General features: G+C 45.3%; 2 protein-coding genes across 14 annotated transcripts; one reads left to right on the top strand and one right to left on the bottom strand.

Annotated features, from left to right (window-relative positions):
- Positions 1–880: 880 nt before the first annotated feature.
- LOC122818666 (translation initiation factor IF-2-like) lies at positions 881–12045 on the bottom strand. Of its 13 annotated transcripts, XM_050888627.1 has the most exons (4): positions 11670–12045; positions 11425–11630; positions 4148–4636; positions 2342–2570 (listed from the first exon to the last, which is right to left on the bottom strand). In XM_050888627.1, exons 2-4 carry the CDS (start codon positions 11562–11564, stop codon positions 2540–2542), a joined length of 660 nt encoding a protein of 219 aa, XP_050744584.1. In that variant the 5' UTR covers positions 11565–11630; positions 11670–12045; the 3' UTR covers positions 2342–2539. The 13 variants fall into 13 exon arrangements, 7 of the variants coding, with proteins under 7 accessions (XP_050744584.1, XP_050744576.1, XP_050744577.1 ...); XR_007764544.1 differs by lacking the exons at positions 2342–2570; positions 4148–4636; positions 11425–11630; positions 11670–12045 and adding exons at positions 881–896; positions 948–1659; positions 3327–3602; XR_007764536.1 differs by lacking the exons at positions 2342–2570; positions 4148–4636; positions 11425–11630; positions 11670–12045 and adding exons at positions 881–896; positions 948–1694; positions 3327–3599.
- Positions 12046–19324: 7279 nt separating this feature from the next.
- Positions 19325–20612, top strand: LOC108035749 (brain acid soluble protein 1-like). Its single transcript, XM_017111446.3, has 2 exons — positions 19325–19395; positions 19472–20612. Exon 2 carries the CDS (start codon positions 19503–19505, stop codon positions 20412–20414), a length of 912 nt encoding a protein of 303 aa, XP_016966935.2. The 5' UTR covers positions 19325–19395; positions 19472–19502; the 3' UTR covers positions 20415–20612.
- The last annotated feature ends 3562 nt before the right edge of the window (positions 20613–24174 follow it).

Raw genomic sequence — 24174 nt, 5'->3', positions numbered from 1 at the left:
TTGCCCATAAACATGACAGATATTGGGAAATCTATCATTGTCATTATGCTTCGATTGTTGGTTAGCCTGGCCATGGGAGTGGGCATGGGCATGGGCATGGCCATGGACCGGGACGTGTCATTAGCATGGGGCAATTTGTTAAGCTCCTGCGCCTCCTGCCACGCCCCGAGCAGCGAGCTGTCGCTGCCACATGAAACATGCCGCTGATTGTTGTAATTAATCGAATTAACAGCAGGCCAGTGCCCAGCCTCCGCCCCCAGCCCGGGATGCATTGTCCGGCGGTGCAGACCCTTCCCCGCCAGCTCCTGGGCTTTGTCTCGGCATGCTCGCTTTGAATGCGTAAGCGACGCCTGCATGTGACAGTGATTAGACGGAGTCCTTGCCACCCGTCCCTGCGCCTCGTCCTGGCAGGCAATGAACCGTTATGTATAATCAGGAGCACACACACCCCGCCCCCGGAAAGGACTCAACCCTAACCGCAACAATACGCAAGACTCACATCCTTTGATTCGCCTTTCCTGCGGGGGAGCGGGCGCCACGTATATACGGACGCGTAGTTCCCTGCGGAGGGTATCTCGAGTTCGAAGTCCTGTCGCCGCTTGTCTTATCTCTAGGCTTGTTTGCTGGCCATTGGCTACTTTGGCGGACGGGAGCAGGAGGAGAGCCCTTTGAACTAGCTCCTGCAACTGATGTGGGTAGACCCTGTGGAAAGGGCACCGCATCCCCGCCTGCTAATTAGTGGCCTCCAACTACTTACGCGCCTGCCACGAAGGACCGTATAGAATGCATAGTGAGCCCAGCCATCGTCCTACCATATCTGTCAGCTAGCCGAAGGTATGTATGAGTAATCCCAAGCTAGTTCACATTTATATTTGTAAGAAGCAGAATACCTACATCTAAAAAAACCATGGTCATTTCTGGTCAAGCTTTAAATTAAATTCGCTTACATTCCAGTGGGTTATCGTAATGATGTATTGATGTATTTTTATTCTTTCTATCTTGACGTTGTTGGTTTCTTAGTTAATACAGAGAGAATCGCTTTAAGACGAAGAATCCAATCGAAGGATTTTTAGGGCGGAATAGGTCACTCGTGCGAACGTCTTCGGATAGATGATTAAGTGCGGCCTTTAGAGTGTATGGCGGTGGTTTGTGTGACTTGCGTTTGTGTTGAAGTATTCCTAATCCCGTTGAGGTGAACTCTTCGCCACGTCCTCCTCTGTGCTGACCTCGTCTTCGCCCACGTCCACCTTCGCCTTTTTTTCCGGCAAGGAGACGCCATCATAGGCCTCGGCGGCCCAATCGTCCATCTTCCGCTTCAAGGCCTCGGCGTCGGGAGCATCCGTCGAGTCCCCGTTGGCCTCCTTGGCGGCATTATCAGCACCTTCGACGCTCTCCTCCTTGGCCTCCTCGGCGGCGGACTTCTCCTTCTGGTCTTCATCCGCGTACACCTCCTTCTGATCATCGGCGGCGGGAGCACCGTCCTCGGAGGTCAGCTTCTTACAATCGAAGGCTTCGGCCGGTGCTCCGTTCTCCTCGGTGGCAACTACGTCGTTCTCCACAGCATCGACTTCCTGTGATGGAACCTTCTCGACGGGGATCTCCTTCTCTTCAGCAGATACATTAGCCATTTTTATTGTTTGCGTTTTATTTTCCAAAAGCCTTGCGAGAAATACAAATTTTACACGTAGGTCTGGCTGATAGTTGACTGATTTTATGATTTGATTTTATGAATTTGTGCCAACTCACGCTGCCTCTTTCAAGTTTTCTAGCAAAGGCGCTGCAGTGCTTGTGATTTTGCCGTTTAAGTGAGAACGTCCACACTAAAGAAGAAAAACGTGCTGCTTCGCTTCGACCACGCTTTTTCAGGGATATCGAAATTAAATTATCGGAAAACACTATCTAGGGATGGGAAGTGAGATGGTAATAGTGCGCTTTGACTACTAGCATCTTTGTCGAGTATTCAAAAGTCATTAATGGTTTGGGTATAATAAATGTACTCATTACAATGAACTTAGATCTCCCTTATCTTAAATTTTTAAAACAAAAATCCTTTTAACGAGGTGCTTTTAACGTACAAAAGTCTTGATATCAAATTTGGTGACAAAAAATACTTGGAAATTGTTCAAAATAAAGACATTTTCAAAACTGTTTTGATGCAGGCATATCAAAATATTGTCTCAAAGTAAGAATCAGAATAGTTTTATGTTAAAGGTGCGATCGTAACGTAACAGGTGTTGGAATCAACTGTCGTGGCGGATTTTCAATTACCAATTTCGCGGCCTTAAATAGTGGTTTCTTCGCACACCCAGAGATTTGCTTTTAAATCAAACTCTTATGTACGAATTTTTAAATGTTAATATATTTTCATTTTCTTTCTCTTGTTGTGGTTGGTTCCTTAGTAAATACAGAGATAATCGCTAAAGACTAAGCTTCCATTTGAAGGGTTTTTAATGTGAATTGGTCATGCGAACGTCGTTGGATAGATGGCTCACTGCGGCTGTAGACTGCAGAACAGTGGTTTGTGTGACTTGCGTGTGTGTTAGTATTCTAAAACCCATGGAGGCGAACTCTTCGGTAGATCATCCTCTGTGCTGACCTCGTCCTCGTCCACGTCCACCTTTTCCCGTTTTTGCGGGGTGGAGGCCTCGGCCTCGGCTACGGCAGCAGACTCGTCCGCCTTTCGCTTCAAGGCCTCGGCGACGTCAACAGCTGCTGGTGCTGCTTCGATGCTCTCCTTCTTGGCCTCCCCCTTCTGGTCGTCGTCCGCGAACACCTCCTTCTGATCCTCAGTGGCGGGAGCAGCGTTTTCGGAGGTCAGCTTCTTACAAACGACGTCCTCGGCCGGTGCCCCTTTCTCCTCGGCGGCAGACTCGTCCATCTTCCGCTTCAAGGCCTCGGCGTCGGGAGCATCCGTTGAGTCCCCGTTAGCCTCCTCGGCGGCGTTAGGAGCACCTGGAGCTACTTCGACGCTCTCCTCCTTGGCCTCCTCGGCGGCGGACTTCTCCTTCTGGTCTTCATCCGCGTACACCTCCTTCTGATCATCGGCGGCGGGAGCACCGTCCTCGGAGGTCAGCTTTTTACAATCGAAGGCTTCGGCCGGTGCTCCGTTCTCCTCGGTGGCAACTACGTCGTTCTCCAGAGCACCGACTTCCTGTGATGGAAACTTCTCGACGGTGGTCTCCTTCTCTTCAGCAGATACATTAGCCATTTTTATTGTTTGCGTTTTATTTCCCAAAAGCCTTGCGAGAAATACAAATTTTACACGTAGGTCTGGCTGATAGTTGACTGATTTTATGATTTGATTTTATGAATTTGTGCCAACTCACGCTGCCTCTTTCAAGTTTTCTAGCAAAGGCGCTGCAGTGCTTGTGATTTTGCCGTTTAAGTGAGAACGTCCACACTAAAGAAGAAAAACGTGCTGCTTCGCTTCGACCACGCTTTTTCAGGGATATCGAAATTAAATTATCGGAAAACACTATCTAGGGATGGGAAGTGAGATGGTAATAGTGCGCTTTGACTACTAGCATCTTTGTCGAGTATTCAAAAGTCATTAATGGTTTGGGTATAATAAATGTACTCATTACAATGAACTTAGATCTCCCTTATCTTAAATTTTTAAAACAAAAATCCTTTTAACGAGGTGCTTTTAACGTACAAAAGTCTTGATATCAAATTTGGTGACAAAAAATACTTGGAAATTGTTCAAAATAAAGACACTTTCAAAACGGTTTTGATTCGGGAATATCAAAATATTGCCTCAAAGTAAGAATCAGAATAGTTTTATGTTAAAGGTGCGATCGTAACGTAACAGGTGTTGGAATCAACTGTCGTTGCGGATTTACCAATTTCGAGGCCTTAAATAATGGTTTCTTCGCACACCCAGGGATTTGCTTTTAAATCAAGCTCTTATGTACGAATTTTTAAATGTTAATATATTTTCATTTTCTTTCTCTTGTTGTGGTTGGTTCCTTAGTAAATACAGAGATAATCGCTAAAGACTAAGCTTCCATTTGAAGGGTTTTTAATGTGAATTGGTCATGCGAACGTAGTTGGATAGATGGCTCACTGCGGCTGTAGACTGCAGAACAGTGGTTTGTGTGACTTGCGTGTGTGTTAGTATTCTAAAACCCATGGAGGCGAACTCTTCGGTAGATCCTCCTCTGTGCTGACCTCGTCCTCGTCCACGTCCACCTTTTCCCGTTTTTGCGGGGTGGAGGCCTCGGCTACGGCAGCAGACTCGTCCGCCTTTCGCTTCAAGGCCTCGGCGACGTCAACAGCTGCTGGTGCTGCTTCGATGCTCTCCTTCTTGCCCTCCTCCTTCTGGTCGTAGTCCGTGTACACCTCCTTATGATCCTCGGTGGCGGGAGCAGCGTCCTCGGAGGTCAGCTTCTTACAAATGACGTCCTCGGCCGGTGCCCCTTTCTCCCCGGCGGCAGACTCGTCCATCTTCCGCTTCATGGCCTCGGCGTCGGGAGCATCCGTTGAGTCCCCGTTAGCCTCCTCGGCGGCGTTAGGAGCACCTGGAGCTAATTCGACGCTCTCCTCCATGGCCTCCTCGGCGGCGGACTTCTCCTTCTGGTCTTCATCCGCGTACACCTCCTTCTGATCATCGGCGGCGGGAGCACCGTCCTCGGAGGTCAGCTTCTTACAAACGACGTCCTCGGCCGGTGCTCCGTTCTCCTCGGTGGCAACTACGACATTCTCCAGAGCACCGACTTCCTCGTTTCCTGCATCCACATCAGCCATTTTATTGTTGGCGTTTTACTTTTCAAAAGCCTTGCGAGAAATACAGTTTTCAGTTGTCAAATTTTATGAATTTGTGCGAACTCACGCCGTCCTCTTTAAGTTTTCTAAGAAAATGGCTGGATTGCTGGAGGTTTTGTCGTTTAAGTGAGAACGTCCACACTTCACGCACTTTTTTCATGGATAACGAAATTACGGGGCTGGATCCCAAGCTCGGAAAACATTATCTAGGGATGGGAAGATGGGAAGATGGTAATAGTGCGACTACTAGCATCTTTGTCGAGTATTCAAATGTAAAAAGAAGCTAAAGTTACATTTTAAGTTCTATCAAATTATCAAACAAAATTCCGATTTCAAACTATTGAATTCGTCTAAATAAATTCACTTTCTTTTTTTCGCACTTAGGCAAAATTGATGTTTGTTGGTATACAAAATTGTTACATGTTAACATTCATATCGAATAACACTTTTTTTATAATAACATTTTAAAAAATACCACAAATACACTTTTGAAGGATGTTCAGGGGATTTTATTAATTAATTAGTTTATATAAAGATTGTGATAAAAGGTTGGATATCTGTCTACTTAGAAACTTATGACTAAGAAAAATATAACAGAAATAAATAAACTTTTTAATGAAAACCCCCATACATTCTTCAGCCGCAAGACCTAGTTCACTTGGTTATAGTTAAACAGTGTTTCTAGAAATGTTAGTAAAATATGTGTCGTTAAACATTTTACAGTTATAGTAAAGAGTTTATTTACTTTTCGATAAAAAAAAACTTCTAAGGGTTGTACTTTTTCTTTAAAAATATCTGATAAGAATTTTTCGCATCGAGTTATTGTTGGATGGTTTTTGACCATTCCAGTAAGCATGAATAAATCGTTTGAAGCAATTTTGAGAAAAAAAGATATAAACCTCTAGCTACATCTTTAAATGTATTGTATTTACACAATTTTAGCGTATTGTATTACCTTTTCAGTGGTATTTATAGGAACTTAGCGCTAAATTAACGCGTTATTCCAAGTGTAGTAAAACAACAATATTTTTTCAGAAGAACTAACAAATTTAGGCTCTTAACTTGGGGCATTTATCTCCGCGGCACTTTCATCTTTATTTCCCCAATCCTATAACATTTTTGAAAGTATTGGTTTGAAATCTTCTTAGATTTCGCGATACTTTTTAATTCTGTAGCTTTATATAGTATTCCCACTCTCCAAGTGTGCTTCGTCACTACCTGAAATGCCGTCCTCAGTAACGTCCATGAAATTAATGGCAACATAACAATTAAATTTATGGTACTTTTGAAGAATTAGAAAAGGTAACCATTCGTTTAACTATTTTTATTTCGCTTAAGGTGATTCGCCACAATTTTGGATACCGCCTTAGTGGGAAGGGAATATCTCGTGGGGCCACTGTAGCACACTACTGCTACTTAGTAGGGAAGCCCCTATAACACCAAATACTACCTGTACATAAGGTTACAGATCCTCCAGCAAATTCGATATTTAAAGCTTATTTTTGATTTTCTTCAACTCCAGTAAACAGCTTTTATTATTGTTTCGAGTTACGAATCAAACCTGATTAAAATGATACTACTGTTTGTAATATATATGTGTCATAGAAAAAATCGCCAAAATTGTGCCAAAATATTACAGAAGTGTATAATATAAATAGTTTTCGACAAGACCTATCGCTACTAAATTTATTGTAATATTTTCTTAACATTTCTATGTCTAGTACTTAATTTTTACAAGTATGAAAGTCCAGTATACAAGTTTTCCCATAGAAACGCCTGAGCTTATCTTTTGGTTTCTATTAACGTAAAATGTTTATGGTTGGTTTGTCAAAAATCGAAACCAATATTTTCTACTCTAATCATATACTTTCAATTAATTCTGTATTGAACACAATGGCTTTTGTACATAGTTCAAATATTTATTTTTTAACAGTGTATTGCTTCCTTCAGAAACCTTTTTCAGAGGGCCACTCTTCCCCCGCTCTGCACTGGCAAACTGATTAACTTTTACGGACTATATACAATAAATACCACGTTCTGACATTAAGTTATGGCACTCTCGCAGTGAGGGAAGTCGGCTTTGTATCTGGCAGTACGCTTGCCAATTTCCGCAACTCTGAGCCAGAAACAGCTGCCCGGGTCGCGTTCGCGAAGTAATCCATTAAAAATTGCTCCGGCCATTATCTACAACTCGTATCTGGCAAATGTCCCGGATCTATCGAAATGGCAGGACTACGTGAGGAGTCGCGAGGATCCGAGGCCTGGCGAATGTTGCGCCTTTATTGCCTGTGAAATTAGTATTTATGGTGGAGCGGAAGTCGAGTCACTGAAGAGGCGTCCTGGGAGGCAGGCAGGGGGGCGGGAGCGCTGGCCAGGATATTAGAAATGATTAAGGCACCTGAAACACTCGCAATAAAATTGAATTATGACTTTTAATATTGGCGCAAAAAATGAAGCGGCCCAGGGCCGGACCAGGCCAGGCCGGAGCCACCCCGGGGGAAATGCGAAAACGTGGAAATTCGCAGAGCCCTCGCCGTTCGATCTGTTCCGTCTCCAAGCCGGGGGAATTACCAATTACAATTTACTTTAATGGCCACTGCTAATGCCGCAACACTTCTGCACCAGGACGCTCCCGGCCGGGCCATGTGGCAATTAATTTGCATTTCCAAATGGCAAAACGGTCGCGTCCGCGGCCAGAGTGTGTCCCAAAATCGAACAGATTGCAATAATTACGAGGACTCGGAAGGGTTGGGCTGCCTCGACGGCAATCGACTCGGGCAGCATGCAGCCTGCATGCCTAATGAACCCGCGCCGGCGTCAAGGGGTTAAGGGGTTAAGGCACAAATTAATGAAAATAAATTGTTATTTGTGCCGGGCAGCGAGAGGCCAAGTGTCCTCCCGGCCGTGCGGGCCAAAAAATATAAAAATTCCATTCCCGAAATTTAAGTAAATCAAACCGCAAGCCGATTAGCCGGGGGTGAGCTGGGCGGGCAGACGGCCGAGTAATTTCCATAATTAATTTCTTTGCGCTTTTCCTCCGGCAGCGCACTCGCTTTTCCCCCACTCACCTGGCGGGGTCCATCATTAATAATCAATTTTTGTATGTGAAAAAAATGAGGAACTTGAAAGAGCCGAAGTCACCACCAAAGAGCAGGAACCAAGCCACCCGAGCGCCAAAAGTGGCAGGTGAAGAGCCTGCCAGGGCTCGGTAAATCCTCGCTGGCTGTGCTAGATCATTCCTTATCAGGGGACATCAGGGTGCGTCCGGCGGCGGGGGCCACTGGCCATTTGTTTTAACGCTCACTTGACGCGGCCGCAAAGAAATCAGGCTTTAATTAACCGCAATTATATGCGGAGTCGTGGGTCCTTCGACCCCGTCCTCGTCCTCGTCCTCGTCCTCGTCCTCGTCCTCGTCCTCGCCCTCGTCCTGCTCATCCCGGTCTCCCGGCTGGGGGCGGCAGTCAATAAGGCAAATGGCCGGCGGCGGCTAAAAAATCAAGTCAAATTACGTGCTTATGAACGGGAAAATGTCGAAATGATTTACCGTGCATAATCGCCACGGATCCCGCCCAAGGACCCCGTCTTGAAGGAGGATTAAGGGCGCGCAGAGCAGGAAGAACTGGAAAAAATTAAAATTTCATTTGGCCACTCGGTCACCACCGGGGGTGGTGCAACCCCTGGCCGCCCTCCGCCCTTCCTGCTGCCCGGCGCCCGTTTGCCTGCTCGGCTGTCTGTTTGTTTGCTTGGTTTCATTGTTGTTTGTTTGTTTGCCCACCAACAGCCCCAGCGCGGGGGAAGAAGTTCTTGTCCTTTTTCCGCCTTCTTGTCGCTGGTTTATTTCATTGATGTACCCTTAATTTATTGCTATTTACTTTCGCTGACCCCGTAATTTATTTGGCGCTCAGCCAAGGCTCCGATTCCGCCGAAGGCCTCGGCAAACAAATCCATATCGCGGGCGGGGCTCAAGGCCTCCCACTCCCACTCCCGCTGCTCCTGCTCCTGCTCCTGCTCCTGCTTCTCGAAGGCGCCGTGATTAATGTGTCTATGCAGCTGTAGCTGGGCAGGTCCTCCTCCTGCCGCTGTCATCAGGTGCATTTAATTGCGCGGATTGCGGATTGCGGACTGCGAACTGCGGCCCACTACAAAGCGCGAGCGCGACTCCACTAATTGGCCCTAACACATGGCCATAAATTCATAAATTTTAAGTTGAATTGTCTCAGGCGGCCTCGTTAATGCGCCTCGGGCTCATTACAATAATTATGGCTAATTTATGAGGTCATTAATTTAAGGCGTGCATGTGCCGGCGTGCGTGTGAGTGGGGCCCAAAGGGTGCCAAGTGACCGCAGTGGCTTGAGGGATTCCCGGACGAGTCCTGCCCGAACGGGGATAGTTTGCGCCTTCCCGAGGGCTCAAGTGCTATCTCTATGCGCACACAAGTAGTCGGGCAGACAGTCGGAGAGCCAGGCCATCAGACCCGTGCATAAACAAGTCATTACTGAGTTAATTTCCGGTTTACTTAATGCCAACCTTCAGACTCCATCAGCAGCTATCAAAATATGGAAATCACACACTCCCGCTGGCAGGACGAGGGCAGCCCGAGGACCAGGACGACGGCGGGGACGAGCGCTTAATTAGCCCGGCCGTGTGAATTGTTTAACATTTTTGGGCCCACACGGCGTATGCACGACGCCGATGCTTTTTATGATTTTCACACTCCGCCGGGCGGGCGTACGAAATTTAATTACCAGACGCTGCCGGTCCGGGTGGGAAGTGGTCCGCCTCGGCACGGCTTGGGTCTCGAGCACTTGGCGTGCAAATTACGCATGTAAGAGCCCGGTTCCCAGCCACTTGATTGGCGCTTTCAAGGGTCACCACTCGTTCTCGCCTCGTTTCGCCACTTGAAGGCCCCGGCTCCCCCGAAGTCTGTTGCCGAATTCCCCTGGAATTCCATCAACCGTTCCGGGTGCCCGGGGTGCGCGCGGGGCTCATCATCCTGTCAGTTGCAAGGCGGCAAGTGCCGCAAGTATATATGTACTCGCATACATAAGTGTAAATATAATTCGCCCATATTGCGCATAGGAATACGAACAGTATTCATACGCGGGCCGCATTTGTGGCCGCCACATTAACAAAACTCATTACCGACCCGCGGCCACCGCCAATCCACCAGTGCGGTTGGGTCTGGGCCCGGGTGGTGCGCGGAAATCACGGGCTGCGGTTTTTACACCTTTCTGCGCCTTTGTCAACATTTTAATGACAGCAATTCAAACATGGCCCGAATCTCGCCGGGCTGCTGATTGCGCCCGTGATACCTGGGCATTGTCTGGCTGACGGTGTCGGTGGTCCTGGTGGCGCTCCTCCTGCCCGTCCCGTTCCTCGCGCGGCACCACCCGCTGTTCGGGTAATGTGTTTGCAGTTTGCGCCAGATAAGTGGCATATTTAATTCCTGTCCCAGCCCCGGCTTTTTATTGCTGCACATTTATCTGCTATCTTTTTATGTTGCAAGTTTGCCTCCCAGTGGGAAGTTATTTCCGGAGCAGGTCTGCGTCGCAGCGGCCACTTTTTCATCCAAGGTGACCTGACGGGTGCATGTTGACCCTTGAGGTGGAGCTATAGACATGTAGGGTAAAAGACAACTTGATTATCTTCAAACATTAAAGGATCTACTCCACAATGGAGACAATATGGGATTATTCTATTGTCATTTCACTGAATAACTTAAACAAAACCAGTTTAAGCTACAGAGAACGATTGGGTCGACGGCTCGACTACCAGATACCGGCTACTAAGGGGAGTGCGAGGGGAATTACTCACTTTAGATCCTAAATTTATCTTTCCAAGGACAAGCAAAACATGTGTTTGACTGTCGTGGCGGATTTTCAATTACCAATTTCGCGGCCTTAAATAGAGCTTTCTTCGCTCACCCAGAGATTTGCTTTTAAATCAAGCTCTTTTGTAAGGGTTTTTAAATGTTAATATATTGTTATTTTCTCTCTCTTGTTGTGGTTGGTTCCTTAGTAAATACAGAGATAATCGCTATAAGACTAAGCTTCCATTTGAAGGGTTTTTAATGTGAATTGGTCATGCGAACGTCGTTGGATAGATGGTAGACTGCAGAACAGTGGTTTGTGTGACTTGCGTGTGTGTTAGTATTCTAAAACCCATGGAGGCGAACTCTTCGGTAGATCCTCCTCTGTGCTGACCTCGTCCTCGTCCACGTCCACCTTTTCCCGTTTTTGCGGGGTGGAGGCCTCGGCTACGGCAGCAGACTCGTCCGCCTTTCGCTTCAAGGCCTCGGCGACGTCAACAGCTGCTGGTGCTGCTTCGATGCTCTCCTTCTTGGCCTCCTCCTTCTGGTCGTAGTCCGTGTACACCTCCTTATGATCCTCGGTGGCGGGAGCAGCGTCCTCGGAGGTCAGCTTCTTACAAATGACGTCCTCGGCCGGTGCCCCTTTCTCCCCGGCGGCAGACTCGTCCATCTTCCGCTTCAAGGCCTCGGCGGCGGGAGCATCCGTTGAGTCCCCGTTGGCCTCCTCGGCGGCGTTAGGAGCACCTGGAGCTGCTTCAACGCTCTCCTCCTTGGCGGCGGACTTCTCCTTCTGGTCTTCATCCGCGTACACCTCCTTCTGATCCTCGGTGGCGGGAGCTCCGTCCTCGGAGGTCAGCTTCTTACAATCGAAGGCTTCGGCCGGTGCTCCGTTCTCCTCGGTGGCAACTACGTCGTTCTCCAGAGCACCGACTTCCTGTGATGGAAACTTCTCGACGGTGGTCTCCTTCTCTTCAGCAGATACATTAGCCATTTTTATTGTTTGCGTTTTATTTCCCAAAAGCCTTGCGAGAAATACAAATTTTACACGTAGGTCTGGCTGATAGTTGACTGATTTTATGAATTTGTGCCAACTCACGCTGCCTCTTTCAAGTTTTCTAGCAAAGGCGCTGCAGTGCTTGTGATTTTGCCGTTTAAGTGAGAACGTCCACACTAAAGAAGAAAAACGTGCTGCTTCGCTTCGACCACGCTTTTTCAGGGATATCGAAATTAAATTATCGGAAAACACTATCTAGGGATGGGAAGTGAGATGGTAATAGTGCGCTTTGACTACTAGCATCTTTGTCGAGTATTCAAAAGTCATTAATGGTTTGGGTATAATAAATGTACTCATTACAATGAACTTAGATCTCACATTATCATAAATTTTTAAAACAAAAATCCTTTTAACGAGGGGCTTTAACGTACAAAAGTCTTGATATCAAATTTGGTGACAAAAAATACTTGGAAATTGTTCAAAATGAAGACATTTTCAAAACTGTTTTGATGCGGGCATATCAAAATATTGTCTCAAAGTAAGAATCAGAATAGTTTTATGTTAAAGGTGCGATCGTAACGTAACAGGTGTTTGATACAAGAAGTTTTTTTTAAACATTAATTATAATGTGGGAGTTCTAATTACTTTTGCTGTAACGCTCATATGAGCTATAGTAAGGGAGTTCGTTCATTTTTTGAAGGAACAAAATATGCAAGAAACCAAAAGATTTTAATTTTAATGATCGGACTAACATTTAAGTTTTCCCGATCTGTGTAAGTAGTATATAGTACATAGTAAATCTTGATTTTATCGTATTTTTATGTGTTACTCGTTGAGTAAACGGGTATTTATATTCGTCAAAAAGTATGTATTTTCCTGATCAGGATCAGTTAAGGAAGTAAAGGAAGGACTGGTGGAAATTCCTTGGGGAAACGTCTGAAGTTAAGTGTTCTTTATAGCTCCAATAAGCCTGCTCTATAGTCAAGTTCCCGAGGAGTGGGCAGGGTGAACCCGGAAGCCCCCGCACGTACAGAGTCCTGGAAAGCCGCTGAGTTTGTCGTTTAATTTAATTTCATATGCGTCACATTAGAAGGCAGTCGCCTGACAACTCCCGGGGACTATCGCTGACAGTCCCCACATCCTGGCCGCTCTCCCGGTGACAACTTCACATGCGAGTCGGTCCGTGTGCGATGTCAAGGGGAATTTGAATAATGACAAACGATGCAGTCCAAGATGAGCAGGGGACATGTGAAGGCGGAGAAGCGGAAAAGCGGAAACGTAGAATGGTAGCGAAGATGCCGAACCGCAGGCGAGGAGATAAAAAACGAGGCCGGCACCCAGAGGGGCTGTTGAAAATTCTAATGTTGCCACATTTGCATGCGTGAGGAGATCACGTAGCACGTGGCAGATTGCACTGGGCTCGAGGGACGGGGGCCAGGAGCCAGGGGCCAGGGGCAAGTGTTCCAGGGCCTTTGTTATTTTTCATATTATTGCGATTTAGTTTGCCGTCCATGTTTGTCTATTTTTTGCCCTCTTCCGGCCCTCCAACTCTGGGATTCCCTTTTGATTTATGGCCGAAAAAGCAGAGCCCGCCCCCGCCTACTCGGTTAGTTTTTAATAGAAAAATAAAGCAAAATGGAATTTATGACGGAAGTGATAAGGATACGCACTCCGAAGGGGGACACACACGTACGCATATCAAGCATATCTCATAACTGCGGCAAAACTGGAAAAAGTTCTGCCCGAGAATTCTATTTGCAGTTTCCGTTTCGTTTTTCTCGTTTTCCCCCCAAACGATTGCAGCCTTTGTTTTGTATGTTGCCGGCTATTTTTGAAGCAATTTGGAGTATTTTTTTGGGCCAGCGGAAACGGAAGCGACCATTGTTGGACATGGGCAAACACAAACACAGGCACAAACGGAAAGGGAGGAGCACAAAGCAATGCTGGAGAGGATTAATGCTAACAACAAATATAACTTTATTAAAAAATAAATGAAATTTGTTTGTTTGCCCTGCCCATTTGCTGGTATCAAAAGGATTTCGCATCGGGCCGCAAAACAAAAGCCGAACTATGCGAGGAATGTCGAGAGGCTGCCGGGACACAAGGCCTATCATCCGACTCGGCTGGAGCCGGGACAGGACCTTCTGGATAGTTGAAATTGTTGCTCCTTATCCCGGGGCTGCCCCACTCGAGGCTGACATCGAGCTGACCCACAGAAGGGCCGCCCACAGCCCACATTCGCATTCCGGAGAGATAACAGACGCAGGACACACACACGAGCGCCTTGCAGGACCTTCGGCAGTCGGAAGCGGAAATGGCTGCCGGACATCGAGTGGCCAGCCGAGGCTGGACATGGACGCAATCTCGGACCGAGCCAGCTGTAGCTGCAGGATTGGCCAAAAGGCGTAAACGGAATTAATTGAATTGAATAATTACACAGAGCCAGCCGAAGGGAGGGGCAGTGGAGCAGGGATTTGATGGCCTGACATGGTATTTATAACAGCACGAAGAGGGCAGACTCTTTTGGGTGAGTTGAAAGAGGTATAAGGAATAATTGGGAATGATATTTCTGTTGATGAGTGCGTATCATTGTGGTGTGGTCGAAAATGTATAACAAATAAAATACATAAAATAAATACAAAAAATGAATTAAATAAATAACTAAATAAAATAAACAAAGTAAATAAAATAAATAAAATAAATAAAATAAAATAAATAAAATAAATAAAATAAATAAAATAAATAAAATAAATAAAATAAATAAAATAAATAAAATAAATAAAATAAATAAAACAAATAAAATAAATAAAATAAATAAATTAAATAAAATAAATAAAATAAATAAAATAAATAAAATAAATAAAATAAATAAAATAAATAAAATAAATCAAATAAATCAAATAAATATAATAAATAAAATAAACAGAATAAAAAAACACCAATAAAAATTAATGAAATAAAATGGGAATACCTCTGCCAATATTATAGACATATCACTTTTTTAATTGGTGAAGAAGAGCAGAAGATAGTTAGTTCTCGTGAAAGTATATAGCTTAACACACTCCGAGTTTTCCAATCTATGTTAGAAATAAATCTCCAGCAATTATAATAATATAATACTCTACCGCTTTCATTTTTAAAAGATAAGTTAAGTGGCTAAAAGCTATCATTGCAAATGTGGCTAAGCACCCCAAGTCAGCTAGAGTATTTAGTGAAATGAATGTCCTTCGCCAGCAACTGTTGTTGTTGTGTTAAATGGGTAATTTGTTGTGTGCATGTTGTTGTTAGTTACAGCTGCCACAAAATGTGTCCCGGACTCCGGACCCATCCCATCGGAGTGGCCGGGCGCAAAGGGTTACGGCAACTGTCGGCCGAGGCTGTCAAGGACATTTGTCATAATTTACTTGCACCCGTACGTGTGCGAGTGGCCCCGTTCCAGGTGCGTGTGTGGGTGTGTGGTGACGGTGATCCTGCCGTGCGTGATTTGTGTTCATTGGCTTAAGCGGCCCGGGACGGGCCTGAGCCTCGTCCTTGGTTATTAGCCGAAACACCTGTGGCACCTGATGGACACTCGGAATTGTCACTGGCACTTGCAATGCATTAATTGAGCTGCTGCGTCGAGAGCCCTTCAGAGTCGTCGGTGCAAGTGTCCTTTGTGGCCTGGTGACCACCATTCCGTCCTGGCACACAACCCTTTGAGCTAATTACACTGCCGCCGCACTCGGATCTCTGGCAGATCGCAATAAAAACAATAATGGATACAAATGCCAGGCGGACGGAGCGGGCTTAGGTGTTCCTCGCCCGACGTTTCCAGGCCCATTTATGCTGAACTCTTATTAATTCGATTTTTATCGTGCCCCTGGGAGCCATTGTGCGGCATTTCACGAATCTCTCCCGGCATCCCGCTCCGCATATCCCAGGATGTCACCCCGTTCCCCAGCCCCTGCCTCCAGCATCCTGCCTCCTGGCTCACCTAAGCGCGTAAATCTCGTGCGTCTTTATTTCTTCATTAATTTAAGCGGCTCCGCTCAGCTCGCGCGGCACACTTGAGCGCCGAGATTGCCGGCGGCAGATTATTCCCACTTTGCATACCCCTTGGTCGCCGGGCATGCCAGGCTGCCTGGCTGGCAGCCACTACGGGGCGGGCCGAGGGTGTGCAGGGTAGCGAGGCTGCGGGGCCCGGCCGGGATTAAGGGTTGAGGGCTAACCCCTTACAGCTGTGGCAATTTAGACAGTCGTCCTGCCAGGAGCCCTGAGCCTTGGAAATCTAATTAAAACAACAACCACCGAATTTTTGTCTTTGCTGCGCGGCGTCTAAGCTATATAAATGTTTTGATTGCATTAAAGCGCTGCCAAGCGAGACGGGCGGGGAGGGGGAGCGGGATGCGGAGCAGGTTGGGCACTGGGATTGGCGGCGGAGGGGAGGTCCTTGCCCGGCTCCCGTCTGTTTTTAATTGTTGGAAATCAGATAAGCCATAAATTCGATAGGGGCATCAAGTTCGGTTCATTGCAAGTCCTCAAGGAGCAGGGGCGTTCGAGTGGGTGGCTCTCGGTCGCCGTTGCCGTCGCCAGCCCAGTCCCCGCCCGCCACCCTCTCCAAGCCCACTCCTGCAGCCTCAACAAGTTCATGAACATGCCGAGTGTGCGTGGGTGCGTGTGTGCGTCTCTGCGTCGGTGCCTTAGTCCATTATTTCAGCTCGATTAAATCGTCTTACGGCTCAACGAGCTTTGTCTTAATATTATGTAGATGTCTAGATAGCCATTCCAGTCCCTGGTCTCGGGTCCCCGGCCTCCCAGCTCCGGTCTCCGGTCTCCAGTCCATTGCGCCATAATCCGAGCACATCATAAGCACATCCTTATGCAAATCTCGGGACGTGTGTGGGTGCTGCTTGATAAACAAAAAGTAATTTACTACCGATGGCCAAGGACCTTCGGCACAGCCGGGCACCTGGCGGCGTCTTTCGAGCAACGTGTTGCGCCTTGCGAGGAGCCAGCAGTCTGGAGTCCTGGCCCAGGAACCCACCCCCGGCGCCCACTTGTAGGCCTGTCTGCGGCAGAAGCTCCTGCCGGGATGGCCGGGCTGAAGACGAAGACGACGGGCCCGGAGTCTGGCGTCCTGGAGGCCTGGCTCATCGTCGCCGTCACATATGTCGCCGAAGTGACAAACACTCCTCTCCCCTGCCGTCCCGCCGTCCCGCCGTCCTGCCGGAGTGCCTCCATCCTGCTGAGTGATGTGTTTATTTGCTCGACTCCTTTGTGTGCCACATGCAGGGGAGCACAGCGTTTAGCAAACAAAACTTGCCAACTGGCTTTCGTCCCTTTGTCCTTCGGTCCCCCACCCCGCCACTGGGGATCCCCTCCGCTCCGCAAATAAAAATGCAACTTCATAGTTTGCCGAGCTCTGCTCTCGTGCTCTCTCTTTCGCCTGCTCTATGCCTCTCTCGCTCGTCGGCTCCTGCTCCTGCTCCTGCTCCTGCGCTACACGCCTCTCGCTCTGCCGAGGCTCCTCCCCCGTGCGGAGGGACTTTTTATGTGCGGGGCGTGGCCAGTCGGAGCCCCGCCCCCCAAGAACGGGTATCGAATGACAGTTCCCGGAGAAGCACATATCCCTCTATATACGCAGCCTCTGCACTTGGTACATGGCCGCCGTGCTGGTTCATTGCTCCCCTTGTCGCCGATGTCGCTGTTTTGCTGGAAAACACATTTCGCTGGCCTCCGTAAAGCTAGAAACCTTATTTTATTGGACTTTTGGCTTCCACCCAGTCCCGCCATGGCATCGGTCTTTATTATTTAAATTGCACATAGGTTCGCCGAGAGCGGCCCTAAATGCTTGTTTAAAGCCCTAAAAAGATCATCAGTTTTGTCCTTTAAAGTACGCTTTAGCATTTGTTATGCACTAGACAGTAAAGTCAGCGTTACACACAAAGAGAAGCAAGATACGGAGAGTTTATATGCCTTTTTAAAGTTCCCAAGGGCGCACAAAGCTGATTTCTAAAAAATTAAGGAGAAATCACAATGTTATTCGTAAAAACACTGTATACTTGAGTCTAGGAGATTATGATAAAAATTAATGAAGCTTATTTTATACTATTTCCTTGAGGATTTTCAATCCTAGTGTACAGGTAGTATGCAATCCTCCTTCGAAGATTCTGATTTTTCTGCCTGAGCAGAGAAGCCTCTTCCGCGGGGTCTCCCCTACATTGCCCGATTCAAAACACAACTGGTTAAACCTTTACAGCTAAATTACATTATTTTTCCTCTTCAGTACATTGAATGGCTGCAGGTGACCGGCAGAAGGATCCAGACCTCGGAGCTGACTAGCTGTGGAAAAAGACCTTCAGCGAAAGGAGAGGAGCTAAACGAGGGCGTTACCTATCTTCTTTCTTCGAAAAGTAATCAGAGAAAGTTTCTCCCAGATAGGCAAACTAACAGGCAGACTTATAGAAACCAACCACATTTTTAAATGGCACTGAAGCACACTGATATTTAGTGCTGCGCACTATCCAGTTCCATCGATAGATCGCGTTTTCCAAAACTAAAAGTCCAGAGCACTGGTTTATCCAATGATTTGGAATTGCATTTAAAAAATTCCGAAGTACTATTAACATTTTTACCACAAATTTATTTGTTGTGTTGCTATATATATAAGTATATATTTAGGCAATGCATTAAGCAACAAATTTCATGGATATCACTGAGGACGGCATTCCAGGTAGTGACGAAGCACACTTGGAGAGTATACAACCAAGACTTTCAAACATTTTATGGAGGAATAAAGGATGAAAGTGCCGTGGGGATAAATGCCCCAAGTTATTAACCTCATTTTTATTCTTTTTTGTTACATCCATTCAATAGTTTTTCTAAAAACATATTTTAGGTGGGCTGTTTAAACTGAAAATGTTTTTCACTTTCTTTGAGGGCTTGAATAAATACCTTCTTAGGTTAGGTTTAAGGGGGACTTTATTGGTGTACCAAAAAGAGCAATATAGAAAATTGTTGTTTCACTATATTTGGAAAACGTGTTTATTTAGCAGTAAGGACCTATACATGCGCCTGAATAAGTAATTAAATATGCTAAAATTGTGTAAATAAAATAGGTTTAAATTATAGTTTAAGGATTTATTTTTATTTTAATTCTTTAACTTTTAAACATTATTGTTTAGCGATAATGAGTGGAAGCGATAAAATATTATTTATTAAGACTGTAAAATATTTAACGACACATACTTTACTAAAATTTCTAGAGACACTGCTTCTATAACCAAGTGGAATGAAATATTCATGGGCATTTCCATTAGAAAGTCAACTAAATAATAATCTAAAAATTTATTTCTATTATAGTGCCATATGATTTTTCCTCGTCATTACTTTCTAAGTGACAGATTTTCAACTTTTTATCGCAATTTGTATAGTGGTATTTTTAAAATATGTTTTTTTTTAAATAATTTTATTCAATATGAAAGTTAATATGTAACAATTTTGTATGCAAACAATCATCAAGCAAGGAAAATAAAGTGAATTAATTTTACGAATTTACAAGCGTTCTTCGTCACCAAATTAGATATAGGAGTTTTTGTAAGATAATTGAATTGTAAGAAGTACATGAAATTTACTTAAATAATAAATGACTGTTCAACATTCATCAAAGATGCAAGTAGCTTAAACACACTATTACCATCCCACATCCTATCCCTAGATAATGTTTTCAAAGCTTTTGATCCAGCCCTGTCCTTCGGTATCCCTACAAAAAAAAGTGTGGACGTTGTTACTAATACGGCAAAATCATCAGCAATCCAGCGCCTTTGCTAGAAAACTTGAACGAGGCAGCGTGAGTTGGCACAAATTCATAAAATCAAATCAAACTTGAAAGCTGAAAACTAGATCTACTTCGAATTTCTCGCAAGGCTTTTTGAAAAAAAAACGCAAACAATTAAAATGGCTAATGTGTCTGCTGAAGAGAAGGAGACCCCCGTCGAGAAGGTTCCATCACAGGAAGTCGATGCTGTGGAGAACGACGTAGTTGCCACCGCCGATAACGGAGCACCGGCCGAAGTCTTCGATTGTAACAAGCTGACCTCCGAGGAAGCTGCTCCTGCCACCGAGGATAAGAAGGAGGTGTACGCGGATGAAGACCAGAAGGAGAAGTCCGCCGCCAAGGAGGAGAGCATCGAAGCAGCTCCAGCTGCTGTTACCGCCGCCAAGGAGGCCAACGGTGACTCAGCGGATGCTCCCGACGCCGAGGCCTTGAACCGGAAGATAGACGAGTCTGCCGCCGAGGAGAACGGAACACCGGCCGAAGCCTTCGATTGTAAGAAGCTGACCTCCGAGGACGCTGCTACCGCCGCCGACGATGAGAAGGAGGTGAACAAGGACAGGGACCTGAAGGAGAAGTCCGCCGTCAAGGCGGCCAAGGAGGAGAGCGTCGAAGCAGCTCCAGCTGCTGTTACCGCCGCCAAGGAGGCCAACGGTGACTCAGCGGATGCTCCCGCCGCCGAGGCCTTGAAGCGGAAGATGTACGAGTCTGCCGCCGAGGAGAAAGGGGCACCGGCCGAGGACGTCGTTTGTAAGAAGCTAACCTCCGAAAACGCTGCTCCCGCCACCGAGGATCAGAAGGAGGTGTACGCGGACGACGACCAGAAGGGGGAGGCCAAGAAGGAGAGCATCGAAGCAGCACCAGCAGCTGTTAACGTCGCCAAGGCCTTGAAGCGAAAGGCGGACGAGTCTGCTGCCGTAGCCGAGGCCGAGGCCTCCATCCCGCAAAAACGGGCAAAGGTGGACGTGGACGAGGACGAGGTCAGCACAGAGGAGGATCTACCGAGTTCACCTCCATGGGTTTTAGAATACTAAAACACCCACGCAAGTCATACAAACCACTACAATCTACAGTCAGCGACACGCACTTAATCATCCATCCAACGAAGTTCGCGCGTCCGACTTATACCCCAAGAAAATCTTTCAAATGGGACCTTAGACTTATAACATACCGATCGATTCCCTCTGTATCAACTTAGAAACTAACAATAAATGCATTAAATCCATTAAAAACTTTAATTTAAAGCACTATATGCGGCTACTATTTATAGCCACAGAATTGAAAACCTGCTCCTTTAGTTTTCGGTGTTTCAATAATTCGAGTTCAGGAAAATTTTCGGTAAAAGTAAAAGTAAAATTTAGAAGATTTAAGCTACGGACAACCGAAAATTGGATGCACCAATGTATTAATTTAAAATATTTGTTCATATTTGTTACCGAAATACGCCTCGATTGGGATCAAAAGTAGTTGCTTTATTGCGAAGTTCTGAAATTAAAATTCTAACGAATTCTTTTATATTTAAGCTCAAACATTATTTTTGTCGGGTCGCCTTACTTTTTGTGTTACCGTCCTGGCATAATTTTTGACCGATTGAACTGAAAACCATTTGTTTTAAAACTTTTTGCTAGTTTATTCAAAAGTTCACAGTTCCTAAACGCTTTGACATTTTTTTTTTGGAAAGATAAACTGAAGATCTAAATTAAATAACTAACACACTTTCATAAACTGATTAATTAGGCACGCTGCAATTAAAAATGAAAGTGTGTTAGTTTTGTTTGTTAAAATTTAGTTCGTAATTTTAAAATATTAAAAAAATATAGACTTTCCAGGGTAAAAGAGAATACGTTAAAAAATAATAATTAAGCTATACTTATTATCTAATTATTCTGCTTAAAAGTGTAAAATATTTTTTAAGATATGGCAAACATAACAAAGATTATTTATTCAGATCTTACATCTGGCGAGTTTCAGACTTCACACCCCAGAAATATAATACCAATGTAGTACAAACCGATTGCAATAAAATTAGCCAGTTGGTCAAATCATGGGCTCACTTTTGGCAAAACCCAATAATGGATCGGATTCCTTTTCCTGTTCACCTTTTGAAGATGCTGGCCTGCTTGCTGTGCCCTCTTAATGCATTTTCCGGCTTTGCAAAAGCAATCGGAGTAACTCAATTAAAGACAAAGGCCTCGGCTTCCTGCCCCAAACCCGAGCCCAAGCCCAATCCCAATCTCGTCCTGCAATTGCTTTTGCCAGGCTTTCCCCGTCCAGCCTATTTTGGTAATTGCATTCAATTTGGCATTCGTCATTGCGAAGTCAGCTCGTTGACTGTTTAACTTGTTAATTCCGTTGTTGTTCTTGGCAGCGTCTCAGGGCCACGGAACCGGATCCGGAGGAGGAGGCGGGGACGGGACGGAGATGGGGCTGGAGCAGTCCCGCCTAATGAGTGGGTAAACAGAGTTTTGTGGATTTTTCGGCAACTCCTCGCACAACAATGAGTGGAAAATCCTTTGTCTGGCCGGCTCCTCTCCCAGCTCATTTATAATTAAGTTGTCTAATTCATTTCGGCCTTTGTTTACGCCAGCTTCTTTCACTTTTTTCCTTTCCTTGGCACTTGTTTCGCCGCTTTGTTGTTATTTTGATTACCACAAAATCCACTCGCGAGCGCAAACAGAAAAACAAACGATTTTTAATGATTCTTATGGCATTCGAGTGGCCTTTCATGCGCACTTCAGCCCCGCCAGGATTCGAGCTCCCTCGAGTGCCAGTGTCCCGTCCCCGGTCTCAGTTCCACCTCCGGCAGGAAGCGGAAATGGAAATGGAAACGGCAACGCCATCAACTTAATTTTATTCATGCGCACATTTCCCAAGTCAAAGAATTTCCCAGCCGAGATAAAACAAAGGAATCGGCCTTGGGTGTGGGGGGAGGTCATAACACCTGATTTGGGCTGGCGGTCTCTTTACACTTCCCCCCATAAGGAATAATAAATCTATTGCCCACCAGAAAGCCACCCATTTCCATCTCGCTTCCGCTTGTTTATTTTTAAACTTTTCACATCTCATATGCACAGTGTTTAAAAAATATCCAGAATTCAAATAAAAATGTTCTGCCAATGTTGAAGGTACATAACGAGATTTAATTTGCCGCTCACGATCCATTGCAATGTATTTCTCCCCAAAATAGTCTAAATATTTTCTTTAATGTCGATAAAATTATTAAATTTGTCATTGCGCTATGTTATTAGTCATTTTGGTGATAAGTTTAGGGGAGTTAAGGGTATAGTTACGTTCCATTCGATTTTCAAATGTCAATGCTCCAAAAATTAATATATTTTAAAAGATTAAAAGCATATTGACCATATTATTGCACAAGATTGATGATTGAGTTAAAAACTACATCTTTTGGCGCAAACCAATATTTTTTCACTTTTAAAAGTTGTAGGGTAAAGTGAAAAATTGATAAACATTCACTGAAACTCTATGCAAATTTAAAAATTTTTTTTTTCTTCAACAAAGTTTGATAATGTATAATAATGAAGGCAAAATTACCTGTCACTTTCAAAGATGCCTACTTCAGTAATAAAATACCGATACCCTACAATGTACCACTTTTATAAGGCTAAAAAAACACAAAATACAAGCAACTGGTCCTAGATGTCTTACTAGTTCTGCTCCAATACATATAAGTTAAATTGTTTTTTTTTTTACTTTTTGATCAACCTTTTTAGTCAAAATTATATGACAAACAAATTACGCGAATTCTCGATATTATTATTGTAAAAATACTCGTCCCTACTCGTCATTTTACTCACATAATTTTAGTTTTCAATTAACATACATTATAAATAACTTGCGCACAGAGATAAATTATAATTATTATTTTGTGTATTTAACTGTGGACTGACTTAGAAAAAGGTAATTCGAAATGTACCTTACAAGTATCTTAAGACTGAAATGAGTATCATGATACCCCATAAAATGAGGGCAAAAAGTCGATGATACATTTGTTTTGTTCCGGAATACAGTCAGCACAACATACATTTACCCTTTCCTGTAATTCCCGCAGTTTAACTGGCGTGCACCGTGCTTTCAATTTCTTTCGGACTAGCAGGGCGGGGCATGTGTCGCCTAATTCGCCATTAGCGGCTATAAAGTCGAATTATGAAGTCTTCTTTCCATTCCGGGTCTTTTATCTCCTCCAGGAGACCTGTGCCCCATCCCCACCCCATCTCCGGCTCCTTCTAATTCGCCTAATACGGCCAAATGGCACGTGGGATGCGTGGGCGTGTCGAACTGGATTTCTTTTCCTGCGCCGGCATTATCCTCCGGCTCATAATAGCTTTTCATTATTGTTATTATGCCGCTCCACTCGTAAAAATCTCCGTTACAACATTAACAAATGCATAAACAAAGTGCGGGGGAGGCAGCGGGCTGGCGGAATATTCAAATGAAGTCGCGCGATAAGCCGCTCCGAATCTGCGAGGAAACAAAAAGGAGCCCGGCCGGGGAAAAAAGCGTCCTTGCTGAGGAATTTCCCCGGGTCCTTGTCCCGGACCCCTCCCCCTGGATGTGCGTGTCCTGGGCCGCCCCTGGCCATTCCCCCCAGCGACTCCTTTGTAATGGGGTGTGATTTGTTCACTTTTCCCTTCGGCCGCGCAAAAAATATTTTCCTTTTCGCCGGCGCCTTCTTCTTTTCCAGCGCCCCCCTCTCTTACTAAGCCATAAAATTCCATTTTACAAACTGTGAATCCTTCTTGATCACTTTAAGTGGTTCGCCAGGGAAAGTCAGGG

The sequence above is a fragment of the Drosophila biarmipes genome, chromosome X, assembly GCF_025231255.1.
Source record: "Drosophila biarmipes strain raj3 chromosome X, RU_DBia_V1.1, whole genome shotgun sequence".
In the NCBI taxonomy this organism is placed as follows: domain Eukaryota; kingdom Metazoa; phylum Arthropoda; class Insecta; order Diptera; family Drosophilidae; genus Drosophila; species Drosophila biarmipes.
The sequence above is the reverse complement of the archived record's forward strand: the minus strand, read 5'-3'. Positions and strand labels throughout refer to the sequence as shown.

Coding starts and splice junctions, on each gene's coding strand:
- LOC122818666 (XM_050888619.1), bottom strand. CDS start 11,564: ATGGCTAATGTATCTGCTGAAGAGAAGGAGACCACCGTCGAGAAGTTT. Junction 3,069..11,424: donor TTCGATTGTAAGAAGCTGAC/CTCCGAGGACGG, acceptor TAAAAAGCTGAC/CTCCGAGGACGGTGCTCCCG.
- LOC108035749 (XM_017111446.3), top strand. CDS start 19,503: ATGGCTAATGTGTCTGCTGAAGAGAAGGAGACCCCCGTCGAGAAGGTT.